This window comes from Erpetoichthys calabaricus, chromosome 2, assembly GCF_900747795.2.
Source record: "Erpetoichthys calabaricus chromosome 2, fErpCal1.3, whole genome shotgun sequence".
NCBI lineage: Eukaryota > Metazoa > Chordata > Cladistia > Polypteriformes > Polypteridae > Erpetoichthys > Erpetoichthys calabaricus.
In genome coordinates, this window is record NC_041395.2 from 344,351,755 (window position 1) to 344,369,073 (window position 17,319).

At 44.0% G+C, this 17,319-nt stretch overlaps 1 protein-coding gene across 2 annotated transcripts in view; it reads left to right on the forward strand.

The window, feature by feature from the left end:
• The window catches only part of chka (choline kinase alpha), a 108,592-nt gene extending 92,516 nt beyond the window's left edge, over window positions 1-16,076 (forward strand). For both annotated transcript variants that reach the window (XM_028796076.2, XM_051923499.1), the window contains 2 exons: window positions 10,094-10,175; window positions 14,751-16,076. In XM_028796076.2, the coding sequence (XP_028651909.1) occupies window positions 10,094-10,175; window positions 14,751-14,810 (142 nt within the window). In that variant the 3' untranslated portion in view covers window positions 14,811-16,076. The remainder of the gene's footprint in view (window positions 1-10,093; window positions 10,176-14,750) is intronic.
• The last annotated feature ends 1,243 nt before the right edge of the window (window positions 16,077-17,319 follow it).

Below are 17,319 nucleotides of genomic sequence, written 5' to 3' on the forward strand. Positions count from 1 at the left end.
GCTCCATGGGGTGGTAACGCTCTGGCCTACGCTTGCTCCCCCGGTCCTCCCAGCGTGGCATGGAGGCATCCCGGCCGTCCACCACAATGTGTATCGGCGGCATAGCACTGACGTGAGAGACCATGGGAGTGGATGATAGGACCTGCTGAGGACACAGAGAGGACCCGTCACTGAATCTTGGGGCACCCCATGCTCGCCTGATGCCATCGCTTCATGCCAGGGGGCAGTGGTAGAGTTCGGACCACTTGAGGGTAGTCCCAGTGGTGCCAGCCTAAGAGAGGGTAGCAAGGAGGATTTGAGGGTTGATTGTGTTGTAGGCCAAGGAGAGCTCTGGCAGGATGAAGATAAGAATGTGCTGGAGCGTGTCACCTCACCAATAGGGAGCTTGGCAGAGTGCCCGCTCTTGAAGCCTGACTGATTAGGATCAAGCAGTCAGTTCCGTAGCAAGGAGGAAGAGACTCAGTTAGGGACGTCATGGTCAAGTGTTTTGGAGAGAAAGGAGAGGAGACTGATGGCTGGCAGTGATGGCACCTTATTGCTAAGGAGATCAAGGAGATGGACAAACCCGTTTCTCTGAACGGCACTGCCAGTCTAACAAGCATTAAGTAGCAAGTTAACGCCCGAGGGTAAGGATCTGACAGGTGAATGTGTACGCGTTGCCAGGGAGTGCCAGGAGCTGAACAGAATGTTCATCCATTATGCGGGTTGCTGCCGTATTTTGGACTTCAGAATGTGCCACACAGGGCAGGGCTGCAGGCAGACTAATCTCGTGCCCGCACTCTCCGCTTTACGCTGCCACGCACTCGTAATCCAGCCTGAATGTGCTTTTGGCATAATCCAGCTGTAAAACGCAGGAATATCCCGGGAAAATGCGGCGTCTGGATGGGAGCGCCTGCTGCTCCAAAATTTGTACACTTCTTTCTGCGATCAGGGTGCCCTCCCAGATGCCATGGCCGCTGACACACCCTCATACCAAGACAGACTCCCAACTTTTCAGACCCGACGCTGATAACAGCTCGGTGGTCTTTATTCTGCTCTTATCCCAGAGAACACGACAGCTGGTTTGAAATGTTGACACGCAATTCCACTCGCAACTTCCCATCTGAGATAAGACCAGGAGAAGTCGACGGCGCTTCTGGACAGTGTTGATGATGTGTGTCTTCTGCTTGGCATAGCAAAAGCCTTTTCCTGCAGCGTCTGTGGATGGCGTTGACTGACAAAGGTTTTCTGGAGTCTTCTCCAGCCCATGTCATGATATCCATTACAGACGCGTGAGCGTTTTTAAGACCGTGACGTCTAAGGGATCGGAGATCAAACACAATCAGATGTGGTTTTTGGCCTTGGCCTTTACGCAATAAGATTTGACCGCATTCCTTGACTCTTTTAATTAGATTATGTAGAGGGTGAAATGCCCAGAGTCGTATCGATTCATCTTTGGGGAAACGTTATGCACTGACGCATCTTTTGGTATGTTGGCAAATCTCGGACCATCCTTGCTCTGGGAGGACGCTGACATTTTTGGAGGCCCCTTATATAGGAGAACACGACTTCCTGCTTCACCTCAACTTGTTATTTCGAGTTGTACCATTGTGCCAGGGTCTGTACGATACCCAGAGCCACCAGAACAGGGTGAGCCCAATAAGTACCCTCACGACGTCGAAGACGCCTGCTCTTGAGTACTGTGATCGCATCCGGGATTATAAAGCTCTCACGTTATTGAAGACATTCTGGTGACACGACCGTTACCTCACAGCATACAAAATGGAAATTGATTCCTAGTTATATTTATTCATTCATTTTCCACTGCTTATCCGAGGTGGGTGGCAACAGTCTTAGCAATGAAGCCCTAACGTCCTTTTCCCCAGCCAAACTTGCCAACCCTTGCTGTGGCATCCCAAGGTGTTTCTAATCCATCTGGGGAGATGTAGTCCTCCCAGTGAGCCAGTGAGCCCTGGGTCTCATAGGGGGGGTCTCCTCCCAGTTGGTTGTGTCACAGGAAGGCTTTGGGTGGGGGGGGGTATCCGTAATCAGTTGCCCGAACCACCTCAACTGGCACCTCTCGATGTGGAGGGTCAGCCCCACCACCTTCAGGAGGAATAGGAGTCGGGTGAAATGTGACCTGGGCGGCAGTCGGTGGCACAGGCTTTGGCGGATTGGCACCCAGACACATAAACCAGGGACCTGAGCAATCAGCTGTCAACGTAGTACCTAAACCTGGTGTGTGTGTGTGTGTGTGTGTGATGCAGTACTGCCAAATAATACAAAGGGTACACGACACGTGTTTCACCCTTATTGGGTCTCGTCAGGTGTATGGGGAGCAAACCTCGGGCATCAGTGGCAAAGCCTTTGAAATTGTGCCATGGCGGCTGGTTCGCTTACTTGGCATGGTGAACATCAGAGTATTACATTCGTAGGTCTAAATCACAGTCTGATTATGAGGTGGTTACCCACCAGGTAACACTTGTAGTTGGTCTGCCGGTTGACGAAATCTGCCACGTCCTCTCAGTTGTGTGAAACAGATCATAGATATGTGACACAGTACTTGCCAAATAATACAAAGAGTACATACTGTGAAATAGACGCTATATAGCGCCTGACCCGGCACAGACTAACTTGGAGGCACGTGTACAAACACAAAGACTTTTATTTTCTTCACCCATGGGGCACGTCTTCCCCGTGAACCCCACAGGCACAACACAGTCCAAAAAGTACTCAAATCACACACTCCTTTCTCGAACCACCACTCCTCCCTGGTAACCTCGTCCTCTTCCTCCCGATTCTGGCTCCTGAGTGGTGGTTGCCAGCCCTTTTTATAGCCCACCAGGTGCTTGTTCACCTGTTTCTGATTGCACTTCCGGGCAGGGCTGTAATGTTCTTCAGGCCGGCTCAGGGACCCATGCAGCACCCCCTGGTGGCCAACAGGGCTCTGGAGAACTCCATCTCTCATGGAGCCCTGTGGGAAACTGAGGCACCATCGTCAGCCAGGGAGGCTGCCACCAAGTGTCCCGTGGGAGGTACTGAGACGCCCATGGTTGCTCCCCTGGCATGGGACCTGGCCACCCACCATGATACATATACAGTGCATCCGGAAAGTATTCCCAGCGCATCACTTTTTCCACATTTTGTTATGTTACAGCCTTATTCCAAAATGGATTAAATTCATTTTTTTCCTCAGTATTCTACACACAACACCCCATAATGACAACGTGAAAAAAAGTTTACTTGAGGTTTTTTGCAAATTTATTAAAAATAAACAAACTGAGAAATCCCATGTCCATAAGTATTCACAGCCGTTGCTCAATACTTTGTCGCTGCACCTTTGGCAACAATTCCAGCCTCAAGTCTTGTTGAATATGATGCCACAAGCTTGGCACACCTATTCTTGGCCAGTTTCGCCCATTCCTCTTTGCAGCACCTCTCAAGCTCCATCAGGTTGGATGGGAAGCGTCGGTGCACAGCCATTTTAAGATCTCTCCAGAGATGTTCAATCGGATTCAAGTCTGGGCTCTGGCTGGGCCACTCAAGGACATTCACAGAGTTGTCCTGAAGCCACTCCTTTGATATCTTGGCTGTGTGCTTAGGGTCGTTGTCCTGCTGAAAGATGAACCGTCGCCCTAGTCTGAGGTCAAGAGCGCTCTGGAGCAGGTTTTCATCCAGGATGTCTCTGTACATTGCTGCAGTCATCTTTCCCTTTATCCTGACTAGTCTCCCAGTCCCTGCCGCTGGAATACATCCCCACAGCATGATGCTGCCACCACCATGCTTCACTGTAGGGATGGTATTGGCCTGGTGATGAGTGGGCCTGGTTTCCTCCAAACGTGACGCCTGGCATTCACACCAAAGAGTTCAATCTTTGTCTCATCAGACCAGAGAATTTTCTTTCTCATGGTCTGAGAGTCCTTCAGGTGCCTTTTGGCAAACTCCAGGCGGGCTGCCATGTGCCTTTTACTAAGGAGTGGCTTCCGTCTGGCCACTCTATCATACAGGCCTGATTGGTGGATTGCTGCAGAGATGGTTGTCCTTCTGGAAGGTTCTCCTCTCTCCACAGAGGACCTCTGGATGTCTGACAGAGTGACCATCGGGTTCTTGGTCACCTCCCTGACTAAGGCCCTTCTCCCCCGATCGTTCAGTTTAGATGACCGGCCAGCTCTAGGAAGAGTCCTGGTGGTTTTGAACTTCTTCCACTTACTGATGATGGAGGCCACTGTGTTCATTGGGACCTTCAAAGCAGCAGAAATTTTTCTGTAACCTTCCCCAGATTTGTGCCTTGAGACAATCCAGTCTCGGAGGTCTACAGACAATTCCTTTGACTTCATGCTTGGTTTGTGCTCTGACATGAACTGTCAACTGTGGGACCTTCTATAGACAGGTGTGTGCCTTTACAAATCATGTCCAGTCAACTGAATTTACCTCAGGTGGACTCCAATGAAGCTGCAGAAACATCTCAAGGATGATCAGGGGAAACAGGAGGCACCTGAGCTCAATTTGGAGCTTCACGGCAAAGGCTGTGAATACTTATGTACATGTGCTTTCTCAGTGTTTTTATCTTTAATAAATTTGCAAAAATCTCAAGTAAACTTTTTTCACGTTGTCATTATCGGGTGTTGTGTGTAGAATTCTGAGGAAAAAAATGAATTTAATCCATTTTGGAATAAGGCTGTAACATAAGAAAATGTGGAAAAAGTGATGAAGTGCTGTGAATACTTTCCGGATGCACTGTATATACTTGGGGGATTTGCCCCCTGCTCGCTTTGCTCGCCAACCCGCCGGCCTGTGCTACGTGCCAGCAACTTCGTGTCTCTGCCACTTGTGTTTGTGGATTTCACTTTCACCAAACAACAAATCTTTTAATTCTCATGGATACGCCTCTTCACTTCTGTCATATCCCCTACAGTATGTCCATATATTCGATCTCTTTTCGCTTTTACCGTTTCCTCAATATCGCATTGAAGTTTGATTCCGTGTTTGGATGTACATCGTGACAACGCCACGTATAACTGCCCGTGGGTGAATATCGTTTCTTTCTGTCTACAGGAAATGTGTCTGACAATTAGCATTCACACAAATGAGAAATGATTGGACCGTGTGTATGGTTATGTGGGCGGGACTTTTCCAAATCTCTTTGCATAAGCTCTTGTCTCGCGGGGCTTGAAATTTTCTCTTGCGGGATTTCACTTTCACCAAGCAACAGATCTTTTAATTCTCGCCGATACGCCTCCTCACTGGGATGAAACACTACTTTTCCCTGATGGTAACACAAATTAGATGATCTACAAGTCTCTGACTTAAAGTTTAAATCCAAACAATATATTCAATCTCTTCTCACTGTTTCCCCCGAGTAGTAATTTCCGTTTGTTTGTGCCAATGCGATCTTTACTATCCTTTGTTACAGTAGGGGGCGCTAGTGCTCCCTTGAACCCTCAGGTACCACTCCAAACATCAGGTAAAACTCCAATTATTATTTATTTTATGATAATAATGTGCACAAAGCACCCTCCACTCCACACTACACATACAATACTCACTAATCAATAATCAATACAAATAACCAATCCTCCTCTCACAGACGCGTTGCCACCCTTCCACCCAGCTCAGCTCACCCGTCTGGTGTTTCCCACAGTCATTTATACCCCCTGACCCGGAAGATTAAAAAGTCCTTTTCTTCAACCCGGATGCACGTCGTTCCTTCCTGTCATGTGATCATGACTCACTTCCAGGTTATAGGGCACGTATACGTCCTTGAGCCTCCCTACAGCGGCTCCCGGTGGCCCCCATGGTATCCAGCAGGGCTGCGGATACAAACTACAAGGTCCATAAGGCCCTGCTGGAATTTGGGGAACCTCCATACTGTTGGGAGAGCTCCACCTGGCGGCCTGGAGGTGTGGGCCGGAATATTTAGCCGGCACATCCATCACATCTTTCTTTGAGACTTTCGAATTTTCGTACTTCCATTATCTCTAACCTGCTGTGCATGTGTACCGCGCCAACGGTTTTTGAATTCTTTATGGCGTTCTACTTTGTCATCTACTCTTTGTCTTTTATTTCCGGTCCCTGGTGTGGTTAAATCTCTTGGCACAAAGTCTCATCTCGTGGGACGTGAAAGTGTCTCTCTGAAAAAATCACGTCTTGTCCCAGGATTTTTTTTATTATAATAGCCTGACACCAGGGCTCTTGCCCTGCCAGGACGCCTCCACGCTAGGAGGACCAAGGGGACCAAGCGTGAATGGAGCGTTACCTCCCTCAGGACACTAGATGGCAACCCCCCTGGGTTGTAGCGGTGCCTCGGACTCCTGCAGGGCTTCATGGGAGTTGGAGTTCTCCACCCCCCGGTTGGGATCCACAGGCGCCGCCAGGGGGTGCTGCAGCTGGAGTTGTTGAACCCTTATGGGCAGTTCTTAAGCGACACCCAGAGGTGTGTAATCAAACACCTGGAGCACTTCTCTATAAGGGACCGGCAAGCAGCCCTGCTTAATGGCCACTGAGCAACCATGAACACTTTTGGGCATATCTGGTAGACTTTGGACTGCTGATCATGTCGTAGTGGAGATGGGCACCTTTAGTCCAAGGAAGGCATTCGGAGTCATAAAGGGCAGGCAGCAGAATCGATGCACATAGAAACTCAAATCAGATGACTAAATGGGGCTGCCTTCCTTGTATTCCAGTTCTTATCAAACGTTCACCTCACTCAGCTCCCCTATCTGACTCCCACCTTCCCGTTGCCTCGGTCCTGCCTTTTAATTAGCTCCACCAATATCTCCCAGCTTAATGAGCGCAGCACTCTATTCTATCCATTATGCCCACGTGACAGGCCCTCTCTTCACCTTGAACCCGTCCAGTTCCTGCCACCATTATCTCTAGTCCTCTAGTCCTCAGCTCACATTCACCACCTGGGAAGAAGGGGCTTTGGGGGGGGGGGCTGTGCCTGTCAGCCGCTGTCTACATACTTGACCTTGGCTCATGAAATATTGGTGGTTTCCAGCTTGCTAAGGAAAACAAAAAATATACAGGCACAAGCCTTTTTGTGAATTAACCCCTGCTGTACTAACATGCATGACGATATAGTTGTCATATATGCCTTTGATTCTCTTTAAATAAATCAAATCATCAACTTTAAGAATATCAATCCATCCATCCATTATCCAACCAGTTATATCCTAACTACAGGGTCTTGGGGGGTCTGCTGGAGCCAATCCCAGCCAACACCGGGCGCAAGGCAGGAAACATACCCCGGGCAGGGCGCCAGCCCACCGCAGACTTTAAGAATATGCTTTTCTATAATCACAAAAATCACCTTTAAATTTTCTGTTCAAACACCATTTTATTGCAAACGGCTATTTTTGTGATTTCCTCTCATATCAGAAGTGTTGTGGCCTGTAGAAGGGCATCAGTCACCCAAACCTGACACCGACAGACACCAGGCACAAGTTGGCACAAAGCTCCTTTATTTTTCAGGGGAATCGTTTCCCAATCGCTCCCCTCACAAGCGCATTACAATAGTACAACACACAGCACTTTCTTTTCTTCCTGTCTCTATCTCTTTTTCCTCATCCTCCTCCTCCTCTGGCAAGTTTCACCCTCTTCCTCCCGACTCTGGCCTCCAGAATGAAGGCAGGTGGCTCCTTTAAAACTGCACCTGGGAGTATTCTGTTAAGTATCCCCTGGGGAGATAACACCCTGACCACACTGTCTCCCCTGGCCCTTCCACTATGTTGATGTCCTGGCCGGGTAGGGCACCACCTGTTCGAATGACAAATGCAGTGTGTTTTATTACTGCAGATGTTTGTGATGCACCATTTCTTGGAATTTAACATGCATTGCATATGTCTCTGTTACATGCCATGTGGTATGGGATTCACAAAAAGCAGTGTTAATATCTATCTATCTATCTATCTATCTATCTATCTATCTATCTATCTATCTATCTATCTATCTATTATATAGTGCCTTATCTATCTATCTATCTATCTACCTATCTATCTATTATATAGTGCCTTACATATCTATCTATCTATCTATCTATTATATAGTGTCTTACATATCTATCTATCTATCTATCTATCTATCTATCTATCTATCTATCTATCTATCTATTATATAGTGCCTTACATATCTATCTATCTATCTATCTATCTATCTATCTATCTATCTATCTTTTATATAGTGCCTTACATATCTATCTATCTATCTATCTATCTATCTATCTATCTATCTATCTATCTATCTATCTATCTATCTATCTATCTATCTTTTATATAGTGCCTTACATATCTATCTATCTATCTATCTATCTATCTATCTATCTATCTATCTATCTATCTATATATCTATAGTGCCTTTGATCGATCTATCTATCTATCTATCTATCTATCTATCTATCTATCTATCTATCTATCTATCTATCTATCATATAGTGCCTTTGATCTATCTATCTATCTGTCTATCTATTGTAGCAGATAAGCCCTTTGTCCACCTCTCGGACCCTCAGGTACCACTCCAGACACGTTGTAAAAGCACAAGACTCTTTTATTTTACAGTCACGTGCACAAAGCACCCTCCACTCCACACTACTCATACAATAAACTACTCACAAAACCAATACAATCCTCCACTCCCAGACACTTCGCCACCCTACCTCCCAGCTCAGCTCAATGTACTGGGCTTCCCAGAGTCCTTTTATACACCCTGACCTGGAGGTGTTCCTGCCCAATCAGTCCACAGTTCCTTATTCCTTCCGGGTCAGGGTAAACAGTCCTTTTCTTCAACCCGGGAGCACGTCATACCTTCCTGTCACGTGACCATGACGTACTCCCGGGTTATAGGGCACATAAGAGCCTCCGAGTCCTCCTACAGCGACTCCTGGTGGCCCCCAAGGTATCCAGCAGGGCTGCGTATAAAAACTACATAGTCCATGAGTCCCTGCTGGAACTCAGGGCACGTCCACGCTGTCCGGAGAGCTCCTCCTGGCGGCCTGGGGGTGATGGCCGGAGTAAGAAGCCGGCAATCCACCACACTATCTATCTATCTATCTATCTATCTATCTATCTATCTATCTATCTATCTATCTATCTATCTATCTATCTATCTATCTATCTATCTATCTATCTATCTATTATATAGTGCCTTTCACTCTATCTATCTATCTATCTATCTATCTATCTATCTATCTATCTATCTATCTATCTATCTATCTATCTATCTATCTATCTATCTATCTATCTATCTATTATATAGTGCCACATGTCTTACTAGCGCCAACCCTTATTACCAAACACACAGGCTCCTGTTCATCTCTCACTCTCCATCTTTAAAGCCAACCACTTCATCCATCCATTTCTAGTCCACGTGCATATCAGTTGTGCGGGTGGCTGGTGCCCTTACCCAGCAGGGATGCCCTAAATATTGAAGGACTGGGAGGGGAAGAGAGAATTTGCAAGACCGTTTCTCTCCCAGACTGACAGAGGGCAGCCCCCCTTGGTTTGCAGTGGGGCCCTGGGTTATGAGCATGGAAGTTCAACCCTGCTGGGGCCCATGGCCACCGCCAGGGGACACCTGGATGTTTATAGGGCCCTATTTGGCAACACTTCGTGCCACACGTGGAAAGTGCTGCCGGAAGAAGCTCATTGGGCACCTGGAGCCAGTCGCCACCACTCAATGGCCGGAGTCGGGAGGAGGAGGACAAAGCTCTTGAGGAGGAGTGGTGGCAGAAGGACTGCTGGCAAAAGGGACTGTGTTGGGCTCTGTGGCAATGCTGTGTAAATAAACCATGTGCTGTGTGGCAATTGGTGTCCTGCCTGTTTGTGTCGGGGTTAGGGCGCCTGTACGTGCCCCTGGGCTTCTCATAGTCCCATGACAGAAAAGCTGCACCTTCTGACACCTCCACCATGTCTCTTGCTCGTGGGGTTGAAACAAACTGCGAGCTTCCACACCTTAACGTTGTCACAGCAAAGGGCAAACCTGATTTTAACTTCACTGTTGGGTTCCTCCACCAACTGAAAACGTATTAAATGAAACCTAGAAACAGAGCTCCAAATCTGGACTCAAACATTCAGCAGATAAATGGATTGTAATGAAAATGTCTTCTGAACCCTTCTAGGTTTGCCCTGGCATCTCATTTCTTTTGGGGACTGTGGTCCATCATACAGGCCAGAATCTCCTCCATTGAGTTTGGATATATGGTAAGTTGTCCTTTATTTTTGGCACTTGATCTTCATTTAGGCCCAAAGGAGTCATACATTAAATATGGAAAGGTAATAAATCTTAATGCTTCAAATGGCTGGCCAGAATATGGTTCAACTGTGATATAATTATACTGTAGCTTTGCTGCCTTTCTCAGGTGGGTGGAAGTTTAAATAATCAATGTAGACCTCAGTGTATTCAGCATTAACATTTGTAGTGCACCATCTGTTGGAATGTATTTGCAATGCATGTAGTAAATAAAATGCTTTTTGTTTTTCATTCCAACACATGGTGCATTACAAACTTTTGTAGTAATAAAATGCAGTACTACAAATCCTTGTGTTGCACCATCTGTTGGAATGACAAATGTGATGCATATGTCTTTGTAATATGCCATTTGGTAATGTAAAAGCAATGCTAAAGCTTGTGATATTCCATCTGTTGGAATAACCAATCTGATGTATTTTATTACCACAGATGTTTGTGATGCACCATCTGTTGGAATGACAAATGCAATTTCAAATGTCTCTGTTATCTGCCATTTGTGTTAATGTTTGTGGTATTCTGCTAAAATGACAAATCCAGTGCATTTTATTACTAGAAATGCTAGTGATGCACCATCTGTTGGAATGACAAATGAGATGCATATGTCTTTGTTATACCATTTGGTAAGGAATTTGTAAAAGCAATGTTAAAGCTTGTGATGCACCACCTCTTCGAATGACAAGTGTAGTATATTTTATTACTGCAAATGTTTTGTGATTCATCATTTCTTGGAATATAAAATGTATTCCAAATGTCTTTGTTGTATGCCATATGGTATGGGATTTGCAAAAAGCAGTTTTAATGTTTGTGATGTTGGAATGACCAATTCGATACATTTTATTACTACAAATGTTTGTGATGCACCATCTGTTGGAATGACAAATGCAATTTCAAATGTCTCTGTTATCTGTCATTTGGTATGGGATTCCCAAAAAGCAGTGTTAATGTTTATGGTATTCTGCTAAAATGACAAATCCAGTGCACTTTATTACTACAAATGCTTGTGATGCACCATCTCCTGGAATGACAAATGAGATGCATATGTCTTTGTTATATGCCATTTAGTAAGGAATTTGTAAAAGCAATGTTAAAGCTTGTGATGCACCACCTGTTCGAATGACAAATGCAGTATATTTTATTACTGCAAATTTTTGTGATGCACCATTTCTTGGAATATAAAATGCATTCCAAATGTCTTTGTTGTATGCAATATGGTATGGGATTCACAAAACGCAGTTTTAATTTTTGTGATGTTGGAATGACAAATGCAATTCATTTTATTACTACAAATGTAATGTGCCATCTGTTGGAATGAAAAATGCAATGCAAATGTCTGTGTTATATGCCATTTGGTATGGGATTTGTAAGAGCAGTGTTAATTCTATCTATCTATCTATCTATCTATCTATCTATCTATCTATCTATCTATCTATCTATCTATCTATCTATCTAATGTTAGTGATGCTCCATCTGTTGGAAAGACATGGACATTGAAACCTGATAGACACACAGCCACTTATTCTTTCATTAATGTGGATTATTCCCCTCATTAGATGGACCTACGAGTCGTAGGAAACAACATCCAGAAAGTGTGCAGAAGCCATTAAGAAGGCTAACAGAATGTTACGTTATAAAGAGTGAATTGGTGTTCTGCCATACCTTTACTCAGGTGTGCACAGCGGCCCTCGCAGCTTTTCAGTTACACTTGGGGCTTGATGGCTCAGCCCTTCTTAGTGACTAATTGGTGGATCTTTTTGTGACACAACTTAAATGGTGCGTGAACTTGCACACCTCGCTGATTGGAAGTCATCATCATCAGCATGAATCATTTCAGTTACAGTGGATTCAGAGAGTATTCAGACCCCTTCACTTTCTATAGATTTTATTGTCTTATGATTTCAGTCATGCAGACGGAGTGTGTTCTTGTTTGTGATGATGCTGCCCATGAAAAGTTCTTTATTAAATGAATGAATCTCCAGGCTGTCATTATGCAACTCAACCACAGACCACCCACTGTGCAGTGTGCCAGTCCAGGGCAGCGCAGTCAGTGAGGTGCTACGTCTTCTTCAGCTCCAAATAAATCTTATGAGCTTCACCCAGAGGTGTCATTTTGATTCCAAGGCTCCGTTTTCTTTGGTCCTTCAGTCACTCATTTAGCGCCCAGCGCCTCTTGTGGTGCTGATAGTTGGGTCTTCCAGTTTCTCCTTCCTAAGTAAGAAGCCAAAGCAACAGTGTGCCAGTATTCTTCCATGCCAAGTTAGTATTTATTCAGCTCGTATGTTCACATCGATACTTTTAGGCAAAAAAATGAAATCAATGAATAAATAAATTAAGGCAGCTATCTGTAAATTTCCAGCACATCCTGTGAGAATGTTAACTAAATGTTAAAACACAGCAGGAAGGAAAAGCTTGTTGTGTAAAGCCAAAGCAAACAGGGGATTAGCTTGTTTTAAGCACAAGTGCACAGCAGCCTGGTTTATGTAATCGTTGTGACCGACGGGAATTAAGAAAATATGCGGCATACGGCCAGAGGGGCTCGGGGGGCAACGTCCTTTACTGAGTCCTACAGAAAGTTTGATACAAAATGTGGCTGAGCAGTGCAGGGCAGTGGAGCGGCTGAGGTACTGGACTGTCTGTCTGTCATATAGTGCCTTACACATCTGTCTGTCTGTCTATCTATCTATTATATAGTGCGTTTCACTCTATCTATCTATCTATCTATCTATTATATAGTGCCTTTCACATCTATCTATCTATCTATCTATTATATAGTGCCTTTCTATCTATCTATCTATTATATAGTGCCTTTCTATCTATCTATCTATCTATCTATCTATCTATCTATCTATCTATCTATCTATCTATTATATAGTGCCTTTCACATCTATCTATCTATCTATCTATCTATCTATCTATCTATCTATCTATCTATCTGTCTATCTATTATATTGTGCCTTTCACTCTATCTATCTATCTATCTATCTATCTATCTATTATATAGTGCCTTTCACTCTATCTATCTATCTATCTATTATATTGTGCCTTTCACTCTATCTATCTATCTATTATATAGTGCCTTTCACTCTATCTATCTATTATATAGTGCCTTTCACATCTATCTATCTATCTATCTATCTATCTATCTATCTATCTATCTATCTATCTATTATATTGTGCCTTTCACTCTATCTATCTATCTATTATATAGTGCCTTTCACTCTATCTATCTATTATATAGTGCCTTTCACATCTATCTATCTATCTATTATATAGTGCCTTTCACATCTATCTATCTATCTATTATATAGTGCCTTTCTATCTATCTAACTATCTATCTATCTATCTATCTATCTATCTGTCTATCTATTATATTGTGCCTTTCACTCTATCTATCTATCTATCTATCTATCTATCTATCTATCTATCTATCTATCTATTATATAGTGCCTTTCTATCTATCTATCTATCTATCTATCTATCTATCTATCTATCTATTATATTGTGCCTTTCACTCTATCTATCTATCTATTATATAGTGCCTTTCACTCTATCTATCTATTATATAGTGCCTTTCACATCTATCTATCTATCTATCTATTATATTGTGCCTTTCACTCTATCTATCTATTATATAGGCCTTTCACATCTATCTATCTATCTATCTATCTATCTATCTATCTATCTATCTATCTATCTATTATATTGTGCCTTTCACTCTATCTATCATATAGTGCCTTTCACATCTATCTATCTATCTATCTATCTATCTATCTATCTATCTATCTATCTATCTATCTATTATATAGTGCCTTTCACTCTATCTATCTATTATATAGTGCCTTTCACATCTATCTATCTATCTATCTATCTATCTATCTATCTATCTATCTATTATATAGTGCCTTTCACTCTATCTATCTATTATATAGTGCCTTTCACATCTATCTATCTATCTATCTATCTATCTATCTATCTATCTATCTATCTATCTATTATATAGTGCCTTTCACTCTATCTATCTATTATATAGTGCCTTTCACATCTATCTATCTATCTATCTATCTATCTATCTATCTCTATCTATCTATCTATCTATCTATTATATAGTGCCTTTCACTCTATCTATCTATTATATAGTGCCTTTCACATCTATCTATCTATCTATCTATCTATCTATCTATCTATCTATCTATCTATCTATCTATCTATCTATCATATAGTGTCTTTCCTATTTATCTTTTTCGGAGGATTGCGTTAAACCCGTGCCAACGCCTTGCACTTTTATTGCCCAAGCTGCCATGTAAGCCCCTGGACTCTTTTGCTGTAAGGTGGCAGTGTTTGTGATCCCGAGTTCATTTCCCTTTAACTTCCGTTCAGTCATTTTCTGCCCATTTTCTGTCTGTTTCTTCAGTGTGCCTACTGGTTGCTCACCAGTTTTGTGAGATAATGCCATACTGTATGTAAAAGTTTTTGTTTTTAAGTAAGCTATTTATTTTTTCTAACTTTGTGTTTTTTTGATTTTTTAACAGGACTATGCCCTGGCGAGATTCAATGCCTATTTTGAGCAGAAGAGGAGGCTGGGTGTGTGAAGAGCAACGACAGAAATGCCGCGCTGGGCCAGTGGAGTTTCCATTGTGCTTTGGGGGGTGGTGAGGGTGGCGGGGTGGCATTTGCATCAACTGTGAAGAGAAGCTCAAGAGAGTCGTCGTCGGACCCCATGAGCCAAAGCCTGGCTTTCGCTTATCAATAGGAGTAAAGTTTACCGAGCGTCCACACTACCTGAACACCTTGGTGGGGTCCAAGTCCTGAACGCTGCCTGGCACACCTGATGCTCTGCTTTCCAGTTTTAGCCTAAGTGGGGTCACCCGGGATGAGAGACTTGTGTCAAGCGCAGCCCTCTTGTATCATGTGGGGTCTCTTGGCGTGATGGCCATTCGTTTGTCACAGACGAGGCCGGCCACCGCACTCCTTGCCACCTTGGCATTTCCTTCTCGAGGCTTAGGAGAATCGGAGAAGTCTGTAAAATGAACATCTTTAGGGTCACTGGATAAGCTGATTTTACGCACTTAGCGCGTCATACTTTTTAGAATGGCAATCATTTTATTTGTCGCATCAAAGTATGGGGACTCTTGCACACTTGTCTTTGTAATTTTTGAAATGCTGTGAATTTGAGGGGTACTGTCCTCTAAAGTACAACTGGCATGCTGGGCACCCTGAGCTTTTAAGGTGGGCACTGCCCTGTTCTTTAAAAGTGTCCTGGATTCAGCAATCAATGCACAACTCTGCGGTTTTTATGCCAACCTTCTAGTTCTTCATAGTTGCTTGGCAACAGCTGGGCAATGCAAATGACCCCCTACCCTTAATTTCCATATTATGCTTAAAATACGTGCCGCTCCCTCGCCGGTTTTGAATGGCTGCCTGGGTAGGGCGTCCCGTATGTCGTAGGCTTTTAGAAAAACACAAATTAGCTGCTTATTTGTTTACGTGGATTTTTCGTTTTCAACTAATTCTGCAAAAGTTGACGGGTGGCAGGACGCACCGGACATACCGTGACACGCAATGCCAGCCGGGACGGAGTGAAGTCACATGAGCGTCCACGTCAGCGTCTTTCTTATTTCCAGGGTCACTTGGGAATCTGAACGGATAGAATCTCTGATCATGTGGAGGAAAAAGAACGACATCGGTCTCTCATTGTATGAATGTGCTTGGATTTTATTTTTCGACGAAAGCAATCACTGTTTTTAGAGGGTCACACTATAATTAAGGCGGTTCGAAAGGTCCATCTTTTTTCTTTTTCTTTTTTTTGAAATAAGATATTTTGTGTTTCTGTTTAAATAAACACTTGTTTAACTAAAGCGCATTTCCAGCTGTCGTTTTTCCTTTGGGCGATGCAAATGACTCCTGATGAACTTTGAGCTTTTGCTCCTGGGCAGATAGTTCATGCAGTCGCGCGCTCTCACGTCTCACTGTCTGTCTGTGTTTCTGTTTAATGAGATAAGTTTTATCAATCCCAAGGGGGAATCCCTCTCTTTTCTCTCATATCCCCCTTACCAGTACCCCCCCCTCCGAAGTGTAGAATCATCTGAGACTTTCTACAGGTGACCTGACCTGCTGTTCTATGGTGTTGTTGCCTAAACTGAGAATAAGCCTGTTAAAGGGATTGTGCAGATATTGAGATTGTGTTTGGGGGTCCAGTGGCGCCCCCTGCTGGTCACAGCTCACCCATCCAGCCCCTGCTTATCTTCAGAGTAATTTCCCTGCCACTACGGTACAGTTTGCCTCCGTGACCACCCGTGTGTTGTTGTCGCTTGTGATTCGCATTTATGGACCTAATGGCGGAAATAAACACACTGGCGGGTTCGGAGGACCCCAAATTATCAGCCTTGGAGGACCCCAAATTATCCCAAATCATGACCGTTGATTTGATGCTGTGGTGACAGTTTGTTCTAAAAGGGCCTTTACCAGTGTCGCGCAAGTTCACACCTCCCAAGAAGTCGCTCCAAGTTCAGCTCCCACAGATTCAAATGAATAAACTCACATTCATAGTTCACCGATTCCATTTTGAACTCGTTCGTGTTCAGTTCATTTTGCATGTTTTTAAGGAGTGAGAATAAACGACCCACAAGTTGACTTTTGGCAATTTTGCATGCCTTATATTAGGCCAGGGGTGTCCAACTCCGGTCCTGGAGGGCCCACAGTGGCTGCAGGTTTTCATTCTAACCCGCTCCCTAATCAGTTTTTGCTGCTAATTCAATTTTAATAGCCCAGTGTTTAAGGTGTTGATTCGTTTCTTCATTAAATGGCAGCCAAACAGAAATGAGATGTAAATCAAGCCGACAGATGACCAGCTACATTGGAACATCAAGCTCCATCCAATTTCACTCCAACCAGTTCCTTAATAAGAAGCCAATTGTTGCTGTTAATTAAATTGAATATCCTGACTTGCCTGCAGTGGGTTGGCACCCTGCCCAGGATTGGTTCCTGCCTTGTGCCCTGTGTTGGCTGGGATTGGCTCCAGCAGACCCCCGTGACCCTGAGTTTGGATTCAGCAGGTTGGAAAATGGATGGATGGATGGATCCTGACTTGTTGCTGCTCTC